The following is a 26369-nucleotide window of genomic DNA, read 5'->3' on the forward strand; positions in this document are numbered from 1 at the left end:
ATGCAAGGGAGCCTTTTAAAAATGGCATTCCTTGCATTCCTATTGGCTAATTTGATTTTTGAAATCCAAATCAGCCAATAGGATGAGAGCTACTGAAATCCTATTGGCTGATTACTGGCGCTATGGAAATCCCACGCATTTTTTTGAGTGCGGGATCGACGTTACGTTACAGGTTAAAATGCTTGCGGTATAGCTATACCGACAAGACTTGTAATGGCTGCGTTACTGTTTTTATGCTGAAATGGCCATTTTTTCAGCATTAAAACCTTAACGCAAAACTCGTAATCTAGGTGTCAGTTAGGCAGTTGAGAACTTAAATAACTGCTCATGCACGCATGCTAAAGGCAGCCACTGTTGTATGTGTGGCAGGCAACCAAAGGGTTAAATTACAGCTTTACTTTGTTACTGTTAATTAATAGGTTAAACTGTGTTTGCATTTCTAACATTAAGTTAAATCACTGGGCAGTGTGGACGGGATTGGTTGAAGAATTGCTGTGCCTTGCCAACACATTGCCTAAAGCCAGATAGAAAAGACCACGACCAGCTGCTTTTTCTTGTTAGTCAGCAAGCAGGCTACAAGGTATCATTAACTGATAGGTTATTCCTACTAATGCTGACTGAATAATAGGTACAATGACCATTGGCAGATAGTACCTGACAGCCAATCAGCATTAGCAGGAACTACCTGACAGCCAATCAGCATTAGCAGGAACTACTTATCAGCCAATGATAGAAAACAACAGAGGGGCGCCTCATGTGTAGTATTATCTTGATGATGACACAAATACAACAGAATAGCCAAATGAGTACTCACATACTCCAAGAGCACACCTATGTGCTGGTAGGGGCAGGCTGTAGATTTGTATAGGTGTGACAGCTCACCCGTTCTGGGATACTTCCAAAGCTGTAGTGCTGCAACAAGTGTGATAAAGCAGACAGAGAGCACTATATGTGCAGACCATTAAAGATAAAACATAGGCCTGATGAAACGGTTTGCCAACCGAGAAACGCGTTGCAATCATTGGGGCCAACTGGGTGACCCTGTAATCCACTCTTTGTAACAACCTTGGTGTTGTTTTTTAAATTTAAATTTAAATTTTGTAAATTTCTGTTTTTAAATAAATATTTGCAAACTTCTATCTCTGGAGTGGATCTCATTTCCTACCATCTGCCTATTACCACTGCAAAGGACACAGCTATTGAGAAGCACCAAGCCTGCATTTCTTTTCACTGCACCAACACTATAAGGATCATTTGTTTGGGTGAGCTGCCACACCTGCCTGAACATTGGTGTGCTTTGGGAGTATGTGAGTACCCACTTTTTACTATAAAGCACATACCTATGTTTCATCTTTAATGGTCTGCACATATAGTGCTCTCTGTCTGCTTTATCACACTTGTTGCAGCACTACAGCATTGGAAGTATCCCAGAACGGGTGAGCTGTCACACCTATACAAATCTACAGCCTGTCCCTACCAGCACATAAGTGTGCTCTTGGAGTATGTGAGTACTCATTTGGCTATTCTGTTGTATTTGTGTCATCATCAAGATAATACTACACATGAAGCGCCCCTCTGTTGTTTTCTATCTTTTAGTTCTTCCCTGGATCATCTGGTGAAGAGGAGGCAGCCACCATCAGCTATCAGACTATTACATAAAGAAAGACATTCTCCTTTTTTTCCCATTTCAAAAAGAGACTTACACAAAGATAACCATATATTGATATATCTCTCATCCAACAGTATATTATTGGTCTGTGTAAATTTGTCTGTTCTAATTTTTAATTGCCTTTGGGGGCTATTACTGACCACCATCCCATTGTATACTATCTTGTGCGCCCCCTCCACTGTGATTGTATCACGTATTAGATTATCAGCCAATGAGCATTAGAAGGAAATACTTATCAGCCAATGAGCATTAGAAGGAAGTACTTATCAGCCAATGAACATTAGAAGGAAGTACTTATCAGCCAATGAGCATTAGGAGGAGGTACTTATCAGCAAATGAGCATTAAAAGGAGGTACACAACTAGTGCCATGTTTCAGTTTTAATTTCAACAGGAAAAAGTACAGTAAAAAAAATAAAATATCCTGTTTCATATGGATTTCTTTTAATACAATATGCATTTAGTAACCCCAGACCATTGGGACAACACCGTCTCCAGTCTCTCAGCAGACCCAGTTTGTAACTTATCTCTACCTGGGTTCAATTAAATTAGTTGAATCACTAAATAGCTTTTTTCACAAGAAAGCATTCTAGTCAGGATACATGATGTCACCTTGGTGCATATTGTGGAGTTATTATGTATTTGAACATTTTTATTTTTGGATTCTTCTGGGGATTCTTTATTCTATATATAAATGACACCAGAAAAGCCTAGGTCCAAAATATGATTTTATACTTTGTGAAGAAATAAACTACCATTTTTCTTTTCAACTTGTAATAAGAGCGCTATTGGTTTAAATTTAGCAGGTTAGCACTCAATATCGCTAATATTTTTACGCTGCACAAATAAGCCTTTTTTTTTCAAATGTGTGTTAGAAACATCTGCTTCCAATTATCTTACCATGGCTTTGTTGACTGTAATTTTTTATTTTTTATTTATTTTTACAGAAAGATGCGTACGGCATCATTTCAATCTCCCCTACAAGTGGCAGTTTTATTTGTCTGACACCTGGAAGGACTTTCCGAACATGGAAGCTATTGAGAAGGAGTATTGTGACCCCAACTTGAGGTAGACTTGTATCCCTGCTCTCAATATTTATGTACTAACATCAATATTAGCTTTGTGGTCAGGGTTTTGCACCACCAAATTTAGGGCCAGATTACAAGTGGAGTGATAAATATTGCTTTAGGGAAATCGATATTTGCACTCCACTGTGTAATACCAGCGTACGCAGGGCCGTCTTTAATATTGACTGGACCCCGGGCAAACATTTTCTTGGGCCCCCCCTCCCATGCAATTTCGCTCTCCACCCCAACATCCCAAAAAACAACTAAATCAATTTATTTTTTTTATTTTTTTTAAATTATTAGCCCAGCAGTGGATCATCCACTGCTGGGCTAATCATTAAAAAAAAAATTGCAATATGTGAAACTGGACCTAAGCAGTACTAATAAGTAAATAAATATATAAATTCCTCCACTTTGGATTAATTTAATATGCTTTTGAATGTGATTCTGGTGTGAGGTTAGCTGGTTAAAGAGATTTAGAGCAGCCAACAGGAGCAAAGCAAGGTAAAGACTGAGGCGGAAGCATAGAGGTGCAGACAGATATAAGTTTACTGACTGGAACAGTAGAACTACTATGGGAAGCTGTAAAATCTGAAACAGAGAGAAATAAAAACTATAAAAATAAACCTTACCTTAATGTGTGAAGTATCAGCATGACACTATACATCAGCCACAGCAGCACATGTCACTACTTTGCTAGGAACAAGTTCCCTTTCATCCTGCACTAGACAATGCTGCATGGGGGAGAGGCATGTGTACACTCACTTATTCTTCCCACTGACACCTTTCTACAAAGCACTGTTTTCCTAACAAACTTCAGTTAGTTGACCTTAGAGCCACAGCAGAAAGAGCAGGGATAAGGGGACCAGCAGACTGCATGTTGTCTGCCCAAGGCTGCATGGATACAGACGAGTCACACAGCCTCAAGACTGAAGAGAGCAGTGTGTGCAGCTGCACAGATGCTCAAATCCTCACGTGCCTGACACTCCAGCTTTCGGCTGCATGCGCCTATAGTCAGCCCTACCCAGAAACAATCCCCACCACCAGAGCAGTTACCTGGTAACAGTGGTAACCCCAGCAGGACCTTTTCTGATGCAGTGGGATTGACTGGATGCCTAGTTAGGGCTTAGCATCCAGTGCTGCACAGTGCACATCTAAAACAGCACATGGCACTAGCTTGGAATGTCACATGACATTGGCACGGTCTGGCACCTTTTCTCACAAATAAATATAAGCAGAGAACGTTTGACTGTGACAATCTTAGGACTGACTGTGTGTGTCCCCCATGTTACATGACATCAGCAGTCTGGCATGAACTTAAAAAAAAAAAAAAAAAATTTTTTTTTTTAGGACTATAGGGCCCCTCAACAAAGACTGGGCCCAGGGCAGCTGCCCCTTTTGCCCTGTGTTAAAGACGGTCCTGAGCGTACGGTAATGTGCACTGGTATTACAAGTTGTCAGCTCGCGTTCACATGCATCAGAACCTAAGCGCAGCGAAAGGGGTAAGTAGCACAGCGATTGCAGCAAATATAAATATTTATGTATATGCTTACATACGTGTGTGTGTGTGTGTGTGTGTATGTATGTGTGTGTGTATATATATATATATATATATATATATATATATATATGTGTGTGTATGCACATATTAACACATAAATATATATGTGTATAAGCATATACATATATATTTACTGGGAGCACACAGTTCCCATAGACCGCAATGTAAAGGCACTTTTCAACACCCCACTCCCGCCAACTTTACCCCTAAAATACTGCCGAGTGCAGCTATTTTATAAAAAAATAAAGATGCTGCTATCTTTATTTTTTTTAATAAAATACACTAGACTGTATTTTGGGGGCATTTGGGACACATTTATAAAATTAACCAGATATCTGATACCACAAGCTCACAGTAGCTATAACCAGCCACTTGTAATGGTTAATTATTGTGAGTGCGCAATATTTTAGCGCTCCACCTGTAATCTGGCCCTTAATGGTTTGAACACCTGGCAACAATACAAAAAAACCTAGACATGTAGACATTGCTTAATGAGTATTTGCCAAAGAGCAAATTACAGCTAAATGTTGATGCTAAAATTAAGCAATATAATTCATGCAATTGAAACAATGCTACGTTTTTAATGTCTCCACCTATAAAGGCATTACATAATTAGTTTAACCCCTTGATTGTCAGATAGGGCCACTTCACTGTATGTTATAACCCACTCTGGCAGTAAATAAGCCAACCCTAGCATCAACATATTATGCAGCGCAATGACATTTAGGTATCAAATTGCACAATATAGTAATCAAAAGACCTTTACATAATTCATAAACAGTAGAGAGCCCTGCCTATTAGTCACAGGTAACATTCCAAGAGCAATATTTAAAGAGCTTTTATTTTCTATTTATAAAAAAAATATGAGAACGATTAAGTAATTACATATGTGGGGGTGGAGTTTTATTTGCTTTATTTCTATATGCGTTTTCTAAAAAATTAGTTCCTTGCACAACTTTCTTAGAAGAGGCACCAGAAGACTGAAATGTAAATGTGTGATAAATTCCATCTAATAGTTTTCTGTGTGTTTTGTCAGTTTATTTACTGTAATTGTGAATCCTCCATTGGCATAATTCTATTTTGACAACCTATGTGGTTACTGAAACATGTTCAAGTTTGGAAAATATAATTTGATGTCATGAAAATTGCAAAGATTTTCTTGCAGGTTTTCATACATTAGATGTATATAAATATGCCATTATTTTGTACATATTGTTCATAGTATCCTATACATTGTACCCAGTGGTGGGATTCAGCCTATTCTCACCAGTTCTTAAGAACCTGTTCCTAAAATTTAGAAGGTGTATAGAACCTGTTCTTAAAATTTAGAAATCGTATAGGTTCTGTATTATAGAGAAGTTAGATAACCTGTTGCTAAAATTTTGGAATCCCACCACTGATTGTACCCAACATCACTCCACCAATTTTTATTTAAACAAATTTGCAATCCCTGCTTGTCTGTCTTGGAATAATGTAACGATCACAGCAGCAGGTTCCCAACACACAAAGAACTTCCCATGTGCATTCCCCCATCTATTAAAGGGACAGTCTAGTCCAAAATAAACTTTCATGTTTCAAATAGGGCATGTAATTTTAAACAACTTTCCAATTTACTATTATCACCAATTTTGCTTTGTTCTCTTGGTTTTCTTAGTTGAAAGCTAAACCTAGGAGGTTCATATGCTAATTTCTTAGACCTTGAAGGCCGCCTCTTATATGAGTGCATTTTGACAGTTTTTCACCACTAGAGGGTGTTAGTTCATGTGTTTCATATAGATAACACTGTGCTCATGGATGTGGAGTTACCTAAAAGTCAGAACTGATTGGCTAAAATGCAAGTCTGTCAAAAGAACTGAAATAAGGGGGCAGTTTGCAGAGGGTTAGATACAAGGTAATCAAAGAGGTAAAAAGTGCATTAATATAACTGTGTTGGTTATGCAAAACTAGGCAATGGGTAATAAAGGGATTATCTATCTTTTAAAACAATAAAAATTCTGGTGCAGCCTGTCCCTTTAAGTTACCATAACATGAATCCTCCATCATTAATATGTTTTTATATCTCCTTCAATCAGTCAATCTCAGTCAGCTGTCCAATCTCTCTTTGTAAACCTCTTCTAAAAATCTAACACAACCTTGGGATCATTTCACTCATAGTTAAAGTGAATGTAAGTTTTGATGCAAAAGTGGCCGGTTTTTAAAAATTCGATTAAAAACAGGCACTTTAATTCATCAAAATTTTAATTTCACTCGTTTTGTAAAAAAATACCTTTTAATTTTGACAGCCGCTCCAGCTTCCTCCGCCCGTCGCAAAGCCTCTTCCTGGGTCTAAAATGAGGAATCCGGCTTCCTCCAATCATGGCGTTGAATCAGACACTGATTCCCCCGGGGGGGGGGGGGGGGAGCCGTGATTGGAGGATGACCTATCCATCATTTCTGACATCAGAAATGGCTTGCGTCGACCGGAGGAAGCTGGAGCGGCTGTCAACATTAAAAGGTAAGTATTTTTTTAACAACACGAGTGAAATGTAAATTTTGATGAATTAAAGTGCCCCTGTTTTTAATTGAATTTTTAAAAACCGGGCACTTTTGCATCAAAACTTACATTTACTTTAACATCATTACTAACACCTAGTTTATTACTCAACCACATATTGTGCAAAAGTCTCGAAATAAAATGAAACAAACCCTAACTACCCCTTAGTATGTCCTCACTTGAAGTCCAGCCGAAGAATCTTCTCTCTTCAGTACTTTCACGGCTATCAGTGACAAGTGTCTGTTCACTCCTCACTGTGGTCCGACTGGTCAATCAAATTCTTCACTTTTAATGGGGTAGTTAGGTTTTGCCACCATTTTGTGTACAGTTTAAGGAACTGGGTCTTGAGTAGTTGTTAAAGGGGCCCTAAACACCTTTCGATATTTCAGTTGTCTTTGTATAGAATAAAATATCTGCCAGATGTAAACATTTTTAAATTAAATTAACATCTTGTTTGCTGTGATTGTTTTTCAATAGCCAAACTCCACCCACCACTATTTGGCAGAGTCACGTCGGGCTTGAGTCTTCACCTAGCTACAGCCATTATGTCAGTATACAATGCATTGTTTTGCAGTAAGCGAGGTTAGCCTTGACATAATAGCAGGGTGCATTTGCAGCTGTAAGGATTTGAAAATCTTTAATTTGCAGAGCTAAATTACATGAAAAGGGAGCAAAAGCATATTATAAAATTGTTTAATTACACATTACTAAACATTTTATATTAAAAAAAGGTTTTTACTGTACTTTTAGGGTGGGGTTGCATTCTAGTGGGGGGTGCTAAAGAGGTACGATGTAGATGAGTTTGAGCTACTAGTGTTAGTTTATCAATGGTGGTTTGTGTGTTTTACTGATCATGTTATAGTGAAAGGAGGATATTAGTGTAGGGAACACAGGGATTCCTTGGGTATTGCAGTGTAATTGTTTTAAATTTTTTTGGCCTATTTTGTAATTTGGTGTTATTAGGTGTATGGCGTTTGCGAAAGTGGGGCTGGATTTTAGTGGGGAGATTGTACTAGGTCAGGTTGTGTTGATGGATTTAAATTATTATTGGTAGGTATGGCAACAGATGGGGGGTTAATGTGTAGGGGGGGCTGTTAGGGTTAATTGTTGTTTTGGAGCCCATCTTGATTATGATTGGTAGTGGTTGGGGCCAGGTAGCAGTTAAGTAGTAATATGGGGGTAGGGGGCAGATCAGCTATGGTTAAGTTTTATTGCAGTGGGGATGGGCACTGGGTAGTATTTATTGAGCTGGAAGTAAATGTAATGTGTATGATCTTTTATTTTTGATCTTCCACATTTCTAGATACATATATGTGGCTGGTTTGACTAAACGCAAAGAAAAGAAGTATAGCAACTTCTGTACAGCAGCCTTGATGGTGCACTGGTACTGAACTTGTGGGCAGCATCCACTGCCCATATTTCTCACTGGCTGAGCAGATAGCCTTTGATGTCAGGCTAGGGAACCACTGTATTATACGATTAAAAGGAAAATATGAGTCAGATGTAAAAAAGATTGTTGACATGTTGGAGTCTCCTCACTTGTTCCTATTCTTATGTTATAGAGATTGTAAAGAAGACATAAACTTTGACACCATGATCTTCCACTCCTATAAAGTCAGACGTCTCTCCACTCCATCCTCAGCATCTAAACCTCCTCACTTCATCCTCACAACAGACTGGCTGTGGTATTGGAAAGATGAGTACAACAAATGGATAGAGTACGGCAAAGAGGTAAGAAGGGTTGTCTACTCCAGGAAACTGACTGATGGAATCTGTATTGAGAAAGTAGAGAAAAGTAATAACGCTGCAGAATAAGGTCTCGTTTCCATTGATGTGGTAAATTGTGGAAACTGGTGATAAACATTTATATCCACCTCAATGGAAACTAGGCCTATGTCGGTTGTTTTAGAAGCAAATTTTTTTATCTCCCAAAAAAGAAGAACCTATAGCCTAAGGACAAGGACAATTACAGATTTACATTCAGAGTAGCTTGGTTAACCCTTTAGTCAATGCAACGTATATATATATATATATATATATATATATATATGCCAATTGTTACGTAACGTATATATATATATATATGTCGGAGCTGCAGGAAGCTCCAGCAGTCTTGACTGTTAAGTTACAGCCGAGAGCTGGCGTTCCTAAGCTCATGGCATCTGCCTATATATGGAACCGGAGCACGATCGGTGCTCCAGTTCCATATGAAGGCAGATGCCAGATCGTTACAGACGGTAACACTGTGTTTGTCACCGTGTGTAACAATCCTCTGCTGGTGCCGGCGGGAGGTGTGGGATGTAATCTTGGAGATGGATGGATGGTTCAGCAGGGGAGGGGGGAGGGAGAGGGAGATATTGGGATGGCCCTAAACTACAAAAAAAATATATAGGGACGGGGAGCTACAGTTGGTAGGGGGACCACTACACTACAGAATGTAAAAAATAAATAAATATATATTAAGGTATTTATGTCTGCCAGTGCCTAAGATGGCAGACAATAGTTAGACTGGGGAGGGTTAGATTGCTGTTTGAAAGGGATCAGGATGGTTGTAGGGTATTGCCTTAAAACCTAAACCTAAGATGGTGGTGACCACTCTGGAGTGAGGGAGGAAAGAGAGCTGTTTGGGAGGGATCAGGGGTTGGGAGGTGTCGGGTGAGAGGGTAATCTCTACACTAAAGCTAAAATTAATCTTACAATCTACCTAATTAACCCCTTCACTGCCAGGAATAGTAGCAGTGTGATGCGCAGCTGCAATTCGGCCTTCTAATTACCAGAAAGCAATGGCAAAGCCACGTATGTCTGCTATTTGTGAACAAAGGGTATCCCAGAGAAGCTTTTACAATAATTTGTGCCATGATTGCACAAGCGGTATGTAAATAATTTCTGCAAGAAACTCAAAGTTTGTGAAAAAGTTTTTTGTTTTTTTATATGATCACATTTGGCAGTGAGATGGTGGCATGAAATATACCAAAATATACCTAGATCAACCTTGGGTTGTCTACTTAAAAAAATATATAGTTTTGACAGGTAAATAAAAAAAAACAAGTCTCTATTTCTGGTTACATTGAGTGATATCAAAAATGCTAAAAATTCTCAGATATTTTGGGCAAGATCTTCTTTGAAAGTCCTGGTAGTGAAGGGGTTAATATATTATTAAAAAATATATATATTTTGACCTATGCTGTGAAACGCTATAAAAAGATATAATTAGATTTTTGCATAAAGAAAACATTTGCAAGCTTTGAATAAAGCATTCTTATAACATCTTAATGTGTGTAGCAACTATATACAGTACAAGTTGTCCAACACTGAAGTGCTTCTGAACATTTGTTAAAAGGGATATTCTACTGGAATGAAATCCGAAGTGGTATTGCTAAAACATTTTAGGAAATATATACGTGTGTTAAAAATGGCTGCTTTTTCCTGACTCATATTGGCACTCATTTCACACCCCAGAGGCCTATCTCAAAGCTTATACAAAAACTGATTGTTGTTTATGCATCATGGCTGTGTTTTAGTGAAATACAGTGCATATAAATAAATCAGTCTCTGCATGTGCTCTGAGTGTGCAAAGAGTGCACACAAGATTTAAAAACCCCCAAGAGAAGAAGGTATGGTATAGTGTATATAAGTTCAAATGAATATATATTTTTTTTACTCTCAAGTTATATTCATGTTAAAAGTGCTATCTGGGTATACCAGTAGGGCATAAGCAGGACAGATTTTTGTATAACAAAAAAATACCAAAACAGAGCAATTTAATTAAAAAGAAATAAAAAAGCAGACTTTCTGTTTCATCAGGCAATACTTACAGGTAGATTACAAGTTTTGCGTTGCGGCTTTAAACGCTGAAAAAAATGGCAATTCAGGGTAATGGCCTGTAACACATATTACGAGTCGTGTCTGTATTGTTATATTGCAAGCATATTGGCCTGTAACGCAATGTCCATTCCGCACTCAAACAAAGTGTAACTTTTTTCCCCCCATAAACATCAATGGGGTTGCGTTACAGAGATTTTTCATTCTGCACTTCAGGTGTTAGTTTTTTTTTCTAACATCTCCCCATTGATGTCTATGGGGGAAAGCGTGCACGAGCACATCAAAGCAGTTCTTGGATTTTGTGCGGTTTGGAGCTTAACACCACCATATCGCACGCACAAGGAGGCTTTTCAGTAACTCGTAATGGCAGCGCTATGGAGAGTGAAATAATGCAACTTTTTTGGCGTTCGTTTCGCACCCTGTTTAGCGCAAAACTCGTAATCTACCCGTTAGTGCCTGGTGTTTCTTGCTCATTTGGATTTTTTTTTTATTGCATACAAAATTTGAACCAAATTGAGGTTAAAGTGCCCAAAACATTGCAATTTTATTTGAATTTACTACGATTTCTCTTGTAAGATGTATCGAGCCCACGGATTCATCCATACTTGTGGGATATTCTCCTTCCCAAAAGGAAGTGGCAGAGAGAGCACCCACAGCAGAGCTGTCTATATAGCTCCTCCCTTAGCTCCACCCCCCAGTCATTCTCTCTGCCTGCTTAACTGCTAGGAAGGGCAAAGTGAGTGTGGTGACAAAAATGTTAGTTTTTTATTTCTCAAGCAAAAGTTTGTTATTTTAAATGGTACCGGTGTGTACTATTTACTCTCTGGCAGAAAAGAGATGAAGATTTCTGCAGGAAGGATGATGATTTTAGCACTTTGTAACTAAAATCCACTGCTGTTCTAACATGGACTGAAGAGTACAGAAAAACTTCAGTTGGGGGAACAGTTTGCAGGCTAAACTGCTTTGAGGTATGTTCAGACTAATTTTTTCTAGACAGACTATGTTAATTCTAGAAAATGCTGACAATATCCCCATGAGGGAAGGGTAAGCTGTATTCAGAGACTTAGTAAGAATCCCAGCTTGCACAAAGGGCTCATTAGTTACTGGTGACACTGATAAAGATAAACGTTTTTATTATTATTGCAATGTTTTTTTGAGGGACTTTATGGGGTCTTTGTGGCTTGTTTAACCCCTTAATGACAACTGACGTACCAGGTACGTCATGCATTAACAACCAGTTAATGACAATAGACGTACCTGGTACGTCAGTTGTCTAAGATAGTGCTGGAAGCGATCGCAATCGCTTCCAGCAGCTCTCAGGGTATTGCAGTGATGCCTCCATATGGAGGCATCCTGCAATACCTTTTTAGAAGACTCCGATGCAGAGAGAGCCACTCTGTGGCCCTCTCTGCACCGGTAGCGATGGTGCCGGTTCGCTGGTGGGTGGGAGCATAACAGGGAGGCGGGTGGGCGGCCCATCGCTACCCGGCATCCGGTTCCTGTAAGTGCAATGTGCACGCCGGGTGCCGGGAGCGTGCGGGGGCGCGCGTGCGCGATTAGCTGGCCACTGACACCAATGAGGAGGGAAGAGGGGGGAAAAAAAGATTTTAAAAATATAAATATATAAGGATCTGGGAGGGGGAGGGGGTTGGGGTATTGTGGGGGGCTGCTACACTACAGAAAATATTAATAATTGCAAAAAGAGAAAAAGATACTTTTGTTTTTGGGGGCAAATTGGGTACTGGCAGACAGCTGCCAGTACCCAAGATGGCGGCAAATAGGTAGGGGAGAGTGTTAGAGAGCTGGGGGGGGATCATGGAGGTTGGGGCTAAGGCAGGGGTCCTTCACAGCTAAAACATTTTATTTTTTTTTATTAAAAAAAAAGAAAAACTCCTTTTATTTAGTACTGGCAGACTTTCTGCCAGTACTTAAGATGGCGGGGACAATTGTGGGGTGGGGGAGGGAAGAGAGCTGTTTGGGAGGGATCAGGGGGTGGGATGTGTCAGGTGGGAGGCTGATCTCTACCCTAAAGCTAAAATTAACCCTGCAAGCTCCCTACAACCTACCTAATTAACCCCTTCACTGCTGGGCATAATTTACGTGTGGTGCGCAGCAGCATTTAGCGGCCTTCTAATTACCAAAAAGCAATGCCAAAGCCATATATGTCTGCTATTTCTGAACAAAGGGGATCCCAAAGAAGCTTTTACAACAATTTGTGCCATAATAGCACAAGCTGTTTGTAAATACTTTCAGTGAGAAACCTAAAATTGTGAAAAATGATTTTTTTTTTAATTGTTTGCTCGCATTTGGAGGTGAAATAGTGGCATAAAATATATCAAAATGGGCCTAGATCAATACTTGGGGTTATCTACTACACTACACTTAAGCTAAAATTAACTCTACAAGCTGCCTACATGCTCCCTAATTAACCCCTTCACTGCTGGGCATAAAACACGTGTGGTGCGCAGTGGCATTTAGCGGCCTTCTAATTACCAAAAAGCAACCCCAAAGCCATATAAGTCTGCTATTTCTGAACAAAGGGGATCCCAAAGAAGCATTTACAACCATTTGTGCCTTAATTGCAGAAGCTGTTTGTAAATAATTTCAGTGGGAAACCTAAAGTTTGTGACAAAATTTGTGAAAAAGTTAACTTTTTTTTTTATTTGATGACATTTGGCGGTGAAATGGTGGCATGAAATATACCAAAATGGGCCTAGATCAATATTTTGGGTTGTCTTCTAAAAAAAAATATATACATGTCAAGGGATATTCAGGTTTTCCTGACAGATATCAGGGTTCCAATGTAACTAGCGCTAATTTTGAAAAAAAGGGGTTTGGAAATAGCAAAGTGCTACTTGTATTTATGGCCCTATAAATTGCAAAAAAAGCAAAGAACATGTAAACATTGGGTATTTATAAACTCAGGACAAAATTTAGAAACTATTTAGCATAGGTGTTTTTTGGTGATTGTAGATGTGTAACAGATTTTGGGGGTCAAAGTTAGAAAAAGTGTGTTTTTTTCAATTTTTTCCTCATATTTTATATTTTTTTTATAGGAAATTATAAGATATGATGAAAATAATGGTATATTTAGAAAGTCCATTTAATGGTGAGAAAAACGGTATATAATATGTGTGGGTACAGTAAATGTGTAAGAGGAAAATTACAGCTAAACACAAACACAGCAGAAATGTAAAAATAGCCTTTGTCATTAAGGGTAAGAAAATTGAAAAATGGTCTGGTCATTAAGGGGTTAAGGGTTATTAACCCACATGGCTAGTTTAGGAAACACTCTGTTGTGTTTCTTTTAGGCCCCATGCCATCGAGTGAGGTGGGAGGGGCCTATTTTCAGGCCTCAGTTGCGCAGTTTCTTTTCCACAGAGACATCCAGCTGCTTCTCCAGAGGGTCCTGCTGTGTTTGAGGGCTGTAAAGAAGTTTTTTCCCCCACAAATCGTTCATAAAGGGCTTCTGTTGAACAGATTTCTAAGGCGGCGACTTGGTCTTCGCTTCATACTTTTTCCAAATTTTACAAATTCTTTACTTTTGCTTCTTCGGAGGCTATTTTTGGGAGAAAGGTTCTACAAGCAGTGATGCCTTCCGTTTAAGGTACCTGTCTTGTCCGTCCCTTCATCCGTGTCCTAAAGCTTTGGTATTGGTATCCCACAAGTATGGATGAATCCATGGACTCGATACATCTTACAAGAGAAAACAGAATTTATGCTTACCTGATAAATTCCTTTCTCTTGTGATGTATCGAGTCCACGGCCCGCCCTGTCTATTTAAGACGGGTAGTATATTTTTTCTTTAAAAAACTTCAGTCACCACTGCACCCTATAGTTTCTCCTTTTTCTTCCTAGCCTTCGGTCGAATGACTGGGGGGTGGAGCTAAGGGAGGAGCTATATAGACAGCTCTGCTGTGGGTGCTCTCTCTGCCACTTCCTGTTGGGAAGGAGAATATCCCACAAGTATGGATGAATCCGTGGACTCGATACATCACAAGAGAAAGAAATTTATCAGGTAAGCATAAATTCAGTTTTTTTATCAGTGCAAGGTGATCTCTTGTTAAAGGGACAAAACCCCAAAATATTTATTTCATAATTTAGATAAAGCATATAATTATATATAACTTTCCAATTTACTCCTATTATCAATTTTTTTTTGTTCTCTTGATATCTTTATTTGAAAACGCAGGAATGTAAGCTTAGGAGCCGGCCTATCTTTGGTTCAGAATCCTGGGTAGCGCTTGCTGATTGGTGGCTACATGTAGCCACCAATCAGCAAGCTCCACCCAGGTGCTAAACCACATATGGGCAGGCTAGTAAGCTTTCATTCCTGTTTCTCAAATAAAGATACCAAGAGAACGAAAAAAATTGATTATTGGAGTAAATTAGAAAGTTGCTTAAAATTGTATGCTTTGTCTGAATCATGAAAGTAAAAAAGTTTGGGTTTCATATCCCTTTTAAGTAATGATTACCCTTGTGAGGTCTGTAAACTGATTTCACTTTTGGACAGGCAAGCAACAATTTACTCATAATAAGATATAAGCCACGGACGAACAAGAAAAAAAATGTAATAATTGTTTAATTTGCATGAACCTGTAATGTCAGTAGGTTTCAGAAGCGAAAAGGTCATTTAAAGGGGCGGCCTTTTCAACGTTATAATGCACATTGGTCCTTTTCAGTTTTGAAGAGAATGTGATACACAGTGCATGCACCAGCATCCAGACACTGCTCCTGTCCAGAGAGCTGGTGTTGATGCATGATATAAATGTATTGCAAAAATGCTTCTAGTCAAATTTTAAAATGCACGGATATACATTTCAGTTTTGACTACACTGTCCATTTGGTCTTTGAAGGGAGTACACACCATTTTATTATAAGTCTCTTCTGTTGTGTTGCTAAAGAATAACATATCGGGCAAGTCTTAACACCTTAACAACCACATTTTACCTGTACGTCTCTGATCGTTAAGACCAGTGGCGGGATCGCACTATTATACCCTCTCTTCAGCTTACCACTGCGCTAGATTATGCAATTAAAAATGCAAGTCCCATAGAAATACGAGCAACATACCCTTAAAAGGTTAATGTTTTTAAAACAAGTTAACATCCTTTTTACTGCAGTTATTTATTAATAGCTAAAATCCGCCCACTATTTGTCTTATTTGAAGGAGCCAATCTGAGCTTTAGGGGCATATTTATCAAGCTCCGTATGGAGCTTGAAGCCCTGTGTTTCTAGCGAGCCTTTAGGCGGTCTAAAGATCGCTGCTCCATAACCTGTCCGCCTGCTCTGAGGAGGTGGACAGACATTACTGCAATTCAACCCGATCGAATACGATCGGGTTGATTGACACCCCCCCTGTTAGCGTCCAATTGGCCGTGAATCTGCAGGGGGTGGCGTTGCACCAGCAGTTCACTAGAGCTGCTGGTGCAATGCTGAATGCGGAAAGCGTATTGCTCTCCGCATTCAGCGATGTCTGTCGGACATGATCATGTCCGACAGGCCTTTCATAAATAGGCCCCCTTTGTCTTCAGAAAACAAAACTAGTCACTGTTGTAATGTTAGTATAAAGAGAATAGTTTTGCAGTTGTTATCCGTTAAAGACAGATATGTAGCAGGGTGCATTTCAAGTCAGCAGGGTGCATTTTAAGGTCTCAGAGTTAGAAAATGCTCTCTTTCTGTGCTGAATTGCATGAAAAGGATACAAAATATATAATGAAAATATATTGCAAAGTTGTTTTATTATGTATAACTAAACATTTTATATAAAAAAAATCTCAAGGTGTTTACTGTCCCTTTAAATATGTTTTTACAGTATCAAAGACTGATGTGGTTTCTCCTTACTCTGTTAAACAATACTGCCAGTGTGTGTGCACTGGGATGAAAATATACTGCCTGTGTTAAAAAAAGTAAAAAGAACACATATCTGTAATATGAAAACAAAGACACTACTGAGGAGAAAACAAACCAATCAAGCAGGTTTAGTTGTTGTATCCAATGGGCCCTGGAAATGGAAGGTCTAAAGATTACTGTATTGTTTCTAAACAGAGCAACCTTCACCAAACATCGTCCCTTAGCAGCAGTGACCTTGAGAGCGTTTATCTGTCTGATGATTCAGCAGCTGTGAACTTTAAGGCTGGAAAACATGAATATGTTTTGAGCTTCAAAGGTGCGTATGGTAACTAAAAAAAGCAACCGTAATCCACTAAATAAAGGGAAATTCAATTTAAGCTTTAATTTCACAGAAAATGTATAATACGCAGTAAAAAAAATCCTTCTGTGCACTTTCATTATTTATTTTGCTTTCATTTATATCTGAGTATTGCAGTTTAAACACCGCCCCACCAGAGAGAGTGCATTCTGTGTATATAGAGATGAGCGAGAGAAGAGAGGGGCTGTAGGTGAGGGTTAGAATTCTCTAATAGATCCTGGACACTAATGAAAGGCAGTGGAGGTTCTGGTATGGTGAAGGGGAAACAAGAGGCACCTATTACTTCAAGGCAGAAGGTTTAGGACGCTGGTGTATTCTTAGGCTTCCCCAACAGGCCAGGTTTTCTAGACTACCTTGGGTGAGAGCAGGTAAAATAACCATGGTTACTAATCAGCTGATTATTTCACCTGTGCGCTAGTATAGATATCCATAAAATGTGGCCTGTTAGGGAGGTCTGAGGACAGGTTTGAAAACAAGTGCCTTAGACGAATATGTAGATGTTAGTTGCTTAACCCTTTGAGTGCTAAGCAATTTCCCACCTGGGTGCTAAACTAGATTTGAGTTTTTTTTTAAATATATATATTTTTTTTACTTTTTTTTTTTCTTTTCAGATCCCAAGACTAATACCGTTGGAAAGGTTAGGCGATTACCTTTACAATGGTGGGTCTGTAGCTGCTTACATGCCTGAGATATACAGGCTTTTAAACAGCATGCCCCCATTTCCCAAAACTGTCCATTGTAATTTTTCAATAAAGTTGCATGGTGACTTCACGTCATTGCACGTGACGTCACTGCGCAAAACGTGAAGCCCCGGCGATGCCTGTCACTATACAGGCCCGATTGCTGGGGTGGGAGTCTGGGAGCCCCCAGATTGCCCTCAAGGTGGGTGAGTGCTAGCGTTGGCTTTCAGTCGTCGCTAGCACCTGACTGGGAAAATTTGCGATGGCTCAGAGCCGTCGTTAGCACTCAAAGGGTTAAATGTTGAAAATGTAAGTGCAAATGTTTAGTTTCTAAAAAGTACTTTTGTTTCTATAAAGTAATGGGTGCTGTGATGTTTGAACTAGTTTTCTATTTATTTCAGTGCAAACAAAGCTGCATTATTATTATTATTATTATTATCAGTTATTTGTAGAGAGCCAACAGATACAGCAGCGCTATAGACATAGGTATGATACACAAGGTAGCATTTATAGAAGACAAATGTATAGAGTGCCCTGCCAAGAGTTGCTCACATGACGGTGACTTACAAAACAAGCTAAGGGGGTTCAAGGGGATGACAAAGGAAGAGAGGAACAGTGATAAGAAGGTTAGCGTGTATTATATGCATCCTTTACCAGTATAGTCTTTAAAGAGCAATTGAGACTTTCAAACTAAGGGAGAGTTTTGTGGAGCGAGGCAGAGAGTTCCTCAAAATATGGCCACTCTGGGGAAGTCATGTAGATGGGAATGTAAGGGGGTAACAAGAGAGGAGGGGAGCAGGAGATTATGAGTAGAGCAAAGGGGACGGGAGGGAGAGTATCTGGAGACGAGATCGTAGATAAAGGGGGGAGCAGTGTTATGTCAGAGTCAGGATTTTGTGTTTAATTCTGGGGGCTAGAGGAAGCCAGTGAAGGGATTGGCAGAGAGGTGCAGCAGATGAAGAGCGACCCTTTTAGATTATACCATGTTCCACACAACCTTGTTTAAACAGTCTCTCTTCTTTCCTGTTTTATATCGGTCTGTAATTGTCTTCAGCAGGGGAAACAGATAAGGGGCAACTTAAGTTCAAACTTCAAAATTACTTTATAGAAACTCAGTGGAATTTAGACAGAGTTAAATTACATGAAAGGAAACAGAATAAATAATGAAAGTATAATGCAAAGTTTTTTTTAACTACACATAATTAAACATTTGATATTCTGATCTCATACTGTGCAATATCCATGTTGAGATGTTGGGTGTGTCAGCAGTATAGAGGTGCTTATGGCTTCTCCTGTTAAAGGGACAGTCTACACCTTAGTCATCTTAAAGTCTTTAGATTAAGCTGCAAATATCTTCCTGCACCCCTATCTATAACAGATATCAGATTTCTTTAATAAATGGCTCCCAATAATTAAAACATTCCCCCCCATTCAAAAACAGATGTTAGCCTATGTATTAAAAAGTTTTCAGCATCTTGCTATGTCTGGTCAGTTCCCAGTAGTAGTGGATATGCCCTGCCCGGGATTCAGGGCAATAGTCTCCATGAGGGACATCCGATATATAAGTAGTGTCCTAACAATCTGCATCCTACTTGGGATCATACTATATATCATGGGGTGACATTATTTTTATTATTATTAATAATAATATTTTTTCTTGTTTTGTTCTGTTTAGTTTGTTTTGTCTTTTTTTTTTTTTTAAGGGAAAAGGGTGGTGTAAAATTCCTTAAACATTGTTAAGATATATGGTTGTTGTGTATCAATTTCTGTTCTTTTCTTTTCTGAATATGGTACATTTCAGTATTATTTATGATTGGTTGTTCATGTTAACAATGTCATGTGGTATAGTTCAGTTTTATTGTGGCCAATTGTGCATGATAACAATGTCAATATTACTGACCAGCACCATTTATTTAATATCTCCTAAAGCTTGTGTAATATGGTGTGTTTTATCATCTGCCTGATTTAATGTACATGACAACAAATGTATTTCTTTCTAATGAATTGAGTCCATGGATCATCAATTACTGTTGGGAATATCACTCCTGGCCAGCAGGAGGAGGCAAAGAGCACCACAGAATAGCTGTTAAATATCACTCCCCTACCCACAATCCCCCAGTCATTATCTTTGCCTGTAGTGCAAGGAGGAGGTGAGGTTTAGGTGTCTGATGAGAAGTTTTCTTCAATAAAGATTTTTTTTTTTTTTTTTTAGCGGAGTAACCTTACTCTGTTCTTTTCTGGGGTCTAGCCTAGTCCACATCAGTCTCTTCAGTAGGGCACTGGTGGCTTTTGAGCACTTGAGAACTTGTAAGGTACAATCCTCACTGCGTTTTCTCAAAAATCTGCTGCCCTAACTAGAAAACCTGAGTAGGTTTACTCAGTTTTTCTCTCTTCACAGGTCCATGTGAGGTGCTACACCCTCTCAAACCAGGTGAGCTGTCCTGCTGCCGGACAGCACTTTCAGGTAAGTGCCATTTTAATTTTCTTTTGCAAGGAGATTGCTGGCACTTCTTACAGCTAAAAGCTGTCTTATTTAATATGGGACTTTTTTAAACCTTAAAACGAAGTTGCTGCTTCTCAGTTATGTTTTGATGCTCAGGTGGAACCCCCAGTTCCTTTTTGTTCCTCATGCACTGAGAGAACTTTAAGTTATAGAGATAAAATATCTGACCATGAGCCACCATTATCCCAGGCAAATGCTTTTCAGGTGTCTCCTGTTGCAGATATGTTGCAGCTTTCTCCTCAAGTGTCCCAACATTTTCAGTCTCCACATACAGTGCCGTTTGTTTCCTCTTGCAATCCTGTAGGATTTTCTCTACAAGACATTGCTTCCCAGGTATACCTTGCGGTATCTGAGGCCTTGTTAGCTTTCCCCATGTTGCAGGGAAGGCGTAAAAGGAAATTTAAGGAAAGAGTTTCTGATCAAGTTCTGGCTATCCAGGGTGTCTCTTCCCATAAGCCTGAGGATGAAGACATGTCGGTAGCATCTGAGGGGGAAATCTCAGACTCAGTGTAATTCCTTCTTCTGATGCTGAAGTGGTTTCCTTCAGATTTAAGCAAGAACACCTTCTGACACAACTATCTTAGTCAATCCTAAAAAGTCTAGTAAATTGAGCAAATACTTGATGTTCCCTCTGCGGTGGAGGTTTTTCCGGTTCCTGACCATGCTACTGAGATTATTGCTCGAGAATGGGAAAGACCTGGTATTCCCTTTTCTCCATCTCCAATTTTTTAAGAAGATATTTCCTATAGCGGATTCTATTAAGGAGTCGTGGCAAACGGTTCCTAAGGTAGAAGGAGCGATCTCCACTTTAGCCAAGAGGACTACTATTCTCATAGAGGATAGTTGTTCTTTTAAAGATCCAATGGATAAAAAATTGGAGGCTTTACTAAAAAAGATGTATGTCTACCAGGGTCTACAATGGCAACCTGCGGTGTGTATCGCCTCTGTTACCAGCGCTTCGGCTTACTGGTTTGATGCGTTGTCTGAATCTCTTCAGACGGATACCCCTTTTGATGAGATCCAGGACAGGATTAAGGCCCTCAAGTTAGCCAATTCCTTCATTACAGATGCTTCCTTACAGGTTATTAAACTGGGAGCCAAAATTTCTGGTTTTGCGGTCCTAGCCTGTAGGGCCTTGTGGTTGAAGTCCTGGTCTGTGGATGTTTCATCTAAATCTAAGCTCATGGCTATTCCTTACAAGGGTAAGACCTTGTCTGGACCTGGTTTGGCGGAAATTATCTCAGATATTACTGGAGGGAAGGGTTCTTTTCTTCCTCAAGATAAGAATAAGCAGAAGGGGCGTCAGAGTCATTTTTGTTCCTTTCGTAACTTTAAAGCCAAGCCTTTCTGGAAGCCCAACCAGTTCTGGAATAAGGGAAAGCAATCTAAAAAGCCTTCCGCTGATTCCAAGTCAGCATGAAGGGTTGGCCCCTGATCCGATTTTTTTCCCAGGCTTGGATAAGAGATGTACCGGATCCCTGGGCGGTGGACATTGTCTCCCAGGGATACAAAATAGACTTCAAATCTTTTCCTCCCAGAGGCAGGTTTCTCCTCTCCAGATTATCTGTAGACCAAATAAAAAGAGAGGCATTTTTACAGTCTGTCAAGGACCTTGCCGCCCTGGGGGTAATAGTTCCAGTTCCCTTTCAGGAAAGGGGTCTGGGATTTTACTCAAATCTATTCTTTTCGACCAATCCTAGATCTAAAATGTTTAAACAAGTTTCTCAGAGTGCCATCCTTCAAGATGGAGACTATACGCTCCATTCTTCCCTTGGTACAAGAGGGTCAGTTCATGACAACTATAGACCTAAAGGGGCATTGCTGTGGCACCTTATCTGGACGACATTCTGGTTCAGGCGTCATCTTTTCAATAAGCAGAATCTCATACGGAGATCTTGTTGTCTTTTCTTCGATCAAACGGATGGAAGGTGAATCGGGGAAAAAGTTCTCTGGTTCCAGCTACAATGGTCGTATTTTTGGGGACTCCCTGTTAATGAAGATTTTTCTGCAAGAGGTCAGAAAAAGAAAGATTTCCAACTCTTTTTTTTTTTTGCCCTTCAGTCCTCTCCACGGCCGTCAGTGGCTCAATGTATGGAGGTAATCGGTCTGATGGTGGCTTCCATGGACATCATTCTGTTTGCTCGGTTCCATCTCAGACATTTGCAGTTATGCATGCTCAGACACGTGTAGATCTAGATCAGGCGTCAATAAACTCTCTTCCATGGTGGCTTCTCTCAGTATCATCTCTCCCAGGGTACTTGCTTCCGCAGACCCTCCTGGTTGATTGTGACCACAGATGCCAGCCTTCTAGGTTGGGGAGGAGTATGGGGCTTGTTGAAGGTTCAGGGCTTATGGACCCAGGAGGAGTCAGTCCTGCCCATAAACATCTTGGAGCTGAGAGCAATCTTCAATGCTCTTCTGGCCTGGCCTCAGTTAGCCTTAGCCCGGTTTATCAGATTCCAGTCGGACAACATAATCTTGGTGGCCTACATCAACCACCAGGGGTGAACTCAGAGTTCCTTGGTCATGACAGAGGTGGCCCGAATTATTCAGTAGGCAGAGACCCACAACTGCTGTCTTTCTGCGATCCACATCCCAGGAGTGGACAATTGGGAAGCAGATTTTCTAAACAGACTTTTCATCCTGGGGAGTGGGAACTTCATTCAGATGTGTTTTCCAGCTTGACCATCAAGTGGGGGAAGCCAGAGTTGGATCTCATGGCTTCTTGTCAGAATGCCAAACTTCCGAGATACGGCTCGAGGTCAAGAGATCCGCAGGCATTTCTGATCGTTGCTCTGGCAGTTCCTTGGAACTTCAGTCTAGCATACCTGTTTCCTCCGTTCGCTCTCCTTCCAAGAGTCATTGCTCGAATCAAGCAGTAGAGGGCGTCTGTAATTCTCATAGCCCCGGTGTGGCCTCACAGGATTTGGTATGCAGACCTAGTGGAAATGTCATCCTTTCCACCTTGGAGACTGCGTCTGAGGAAGGACATTCTACTTCAGGGTCCCTTCCTTCATCCAAATCTTGTTTCTCTGAAGCTGACTGCTTGGAGATTGAACGCTTAGTTTTATCTAAGCGTGGATTTTCAGAGTCGGTCATTGAGACCTTGATTCAGGCTCGTAAGCCTGTGACTCGCAGGATTTACCATAAGATCTGGCATAAATACTTGTATTGGTGTGAATCTAAAGGATACTCTTGGAGTAGAGTAAGGATTCCTAGGGTTTTGTCCTTTCTCCAGGATGGTCTGGAGAAGGGTTTGTCGGCAAGTACTCTAAAGGGTCAGATTTCGGAATTGTCTATTTTGTTACATAAGCGCTTGGCGGATGTGCCAGACATGCAATCGTTTTGTCAGGCCTTGGTTAGAATTCGGCCTGTGTTTAAACCTGTTACTCCTCCATGGAGTCTTAACCTTGTTCTTAAAGTTTTACAACAGGCTCCGTTTGAGCCTATGCATTCTCTGCTTGGAGAGTTTCTGAACTCTCTGCTTTACAGTGTGATTCCCCTTATCTTATATTTCACTCTCATAAGGTGGTTCTGCGTATTAAGTTTGGTTTCCTGCCCAAGGTTGTTTCGGTAAAGAATATTAATCAGGAAATCGTACCTTCTTTGTGTCCTAATCCTTCTCACAAAGAATGCTTGTTACATAATCTGGATGTTGTGCGAGCGCTAAAATTTTATTTGCAGGCAACTAAGTACTTTCGTCAGTCTTCTGCATTGTTTGTTTGCTTTTCTGGGAAACGCAAGGGTCAGAAAGCTACGGCTACTTCACTTTCCCTTTGGCTGAAGAGCATTATTCGCTTGGTATATGAGACTGCTGGACAGCAACCTCCTGAGAAAATCACAGCTCATTCCACAAGGGCTGTTTCTTCTTCCTGGGCCTTCAAAAATTAAGCTTCTGTGGAACAGATTTTAAAGGCTGCAAATTGGTCATCTTTGCACACTTTTTCCAAATTCTATAAATTGGATACTTTTGCCTCGGCTGAGGCTTCTTTTGGGAGAAAGGTTCTTCAAGCAGTGGTGCCTTCTGTTTAGGTTCCTGCCTTGTCCCTCCCTTATCATCTGTGTCCTCTGGCTTGGGTATTGGTTCCCAACAGTAATTGATGAGGATCCGTGGACTCACCGTGACGTTAGAAAGAAAACTATATTTATGCTTACCTGATAAATTTATTTATTTCTTGACACGGTGAGTCCACGGCCCGCCCTGTATTCAGACAGTTTCTTTTTATATAAACCTCAGGCACCTCTGCACCTTGTGTTACTTCCTTTCTCTCCTTTCCCTTTGGTCGAATAACTGAGGGATTGTGGGTAGAGGAGTGATATTTAACCGCTTTGCTGTGGTGCTCTTTGCCTCCTCCTGCTGGCCAGGAGTGATATTCCCAACAGTAATTGATGATGATCCATGGACTTACCGTGTGTCAAGAAAGAAAGAAATTTATCAGGTAAGCATACATTTTGTTTTTTTTTGTTGTTCTTTTCCTTCTGGGCTTGTACAATGTTTTTGAAATATAAATAAATGTTTTTTTAAAAAAAAAGCATGCAGCCATAACAGTAAAAAAGTTATTTTAAAATGACTATTGTTTCTGGTCACTTTGAAATGGCTGCCAAGCTCCGACCACTGTTGACATCACGATCTGGGCTGAATTAAAGGCTTCAGTGGTTACAAAACTAATTGGATCCAACAGACTGCCAATGTTACTCAGTAGAGTGCCTAGATGCAGCCCAGTTCGTGATGTCATCAGTGGGCGGAGCTTGACAGCCTTTTTAAAGGGACCAGAAACAAAATTCATTTTAAAATAAACTTTTTACTGTTACTGCTGCATGATATAGAAAGGGGTGCAGGAGGCTATTTGCAGCTGACTAACGTGTAGACTGTCCCTTTAAAGATGTGTACACTGTGAAGAGCAAGATAATGAAATACATTTGATAATATAAGTAAATTGGAAAAATTGTGTTTACAATTATTTGTTTTATCTGACTCATGAAAGAAAAATTTGGAATTTTATGTCCCTTTAATAGCAGTGCATTTCACTTAGGGGCATAACCTACATTTCCATGTGAAGAAGAGACACATACATATGGGGCCCCATCCGATATGCAGCGTCGCCCGCAAAAGCGGCACATATATTTCACCCGTCGGACGTAGTTTTTCCCCCCATAGACTAACAATATCCAATATCCAGCGCAAGGCCTTACGTGGCGAAAATGGAGAAAACTTACTCCATTTTCACCTCGCCATAAAAAGCAGCCGTAGCAGGCCTTGCGCTGAGTATGGGAGCACCGTAACTCCCTAAAATGCCTAAAAAAAAAAAAAAACTAACACCTAACGCATGCGCAATGTATATCTACCTGTCAACCGCAATCCTCCACCGCAATACCTAATAAAGTGTTTAACCCCTAAACCGCCGCTCCTGGACCCCACCGCCACTAAATAAAGTGTTTAACCCCTAAACCGCTGCAGCTTTTTTACCTGTAAAAAAAAGAAATACAATACCCCCCCCCAACATTACAACCCACCACCCACACACCCCTACTCTAAAACCCACCCGATCCCCCCTTAAAAAAACCTAACACTACCCCATTGAAGATCACCCTACCTTGAGCCGAGGGTTGGTGCCGCACGAGAGAAGTCCTGTAGTCTAGCATGAGAGGAGGTGATGGTAGAAGAGGCAAGGAGTAGATCGTTGTTGGATCTTAGGGGACGGGCTGGAGTATATTTGTTGATGAGTGAGGACGGTATGGGGGGGCTGCATTGGTAAGGGCTTTGTAGGTCAGAGTGAGAATTTTGAATTTAATTCTGCTGTGAATAGGGAGCCAGTGAAGGGACTCCCAGAGGGGTGCGGCAGATACAGAGTGTCGGGAGAGGTGGATTAGCCTAGCAGAGGCATTTAGGATGGATTGAAGGGGGGAGAGGCGGGAGAGAGGAAGGCCAGTTAGTAGGTTGTTACAGTAGTCAAGCCGGGAAATTACTAGGGAATGGATTAGCTGTTTAGTAGTTTCAGCACTCAGAAAAGGACGAATTTTGGAGATATTGCGTAGGTGGTTGCGACAGGATGAAGAGAGCGATTGGATGTGGGGTATGAAGGACAGATTGGAGTCAAGTGTAACTCCAAGGCAGCGGACTTGGGGTGATGGGGAGATAGTGGTGTCACCGACAGTGATAGTAAAGTTAGAAACTGGAGTAGAATTAGTTGGGGGGATTAGAAGAAGCTCAGTCTTGGACATGTTGATTTTTAGGTGGTGAGAGGCCATCCAGGAAGAAATGCCAGATAAGCAGTCTCTGATGTGGGAAAGGACAGAAGGAGAGAGTGCAGGGGTGGATAGGTAG

The 26369-nt window shown here is 40.4% G+C and overlaps 1 protein-coding gene across 1 annotated transcript in view; it reads left to right on the forward strand.

Annotated features, from left to right (window-relative positions):
- Positions 1–26369, forward strand: part of LOC128664171 (protein mono-ADP-ribosyltransferase PARP12) — a 140313-nt gene that overhangs the window by 60536 nt on the left and 53408 nt on the right. The window contains exons 5-7 of the mRNA XM_053718931.1: positions 2615–2735; positions 8391–8559; positions 16699–16819. Coding sequence (XP_053574906.1) covers positions 2615–2735; positions 8391–8559; positions 16699–16819 — 411 coding nt within the window. The remainder of the gene's footprint in view (positions 1–2614; positions 2736–8390; positions 8560–16698; positions 16820–26369) is intronic.

This window comes from Bombina bombina, chromosome 6 (genome assembly GCF_027579735.1).
Source record: "Bombina bombina isolate aBomBom1 chromosome 6, aBomBom1.pri, whole genome shotgun sequence".
NCBI classification, from domain to species: domain Eukaryota; kingdom Metazoa; phylum Chordata; class Amphibia; order Anura; family Bombinatoridae; genus Bombina; species Bombina bombina.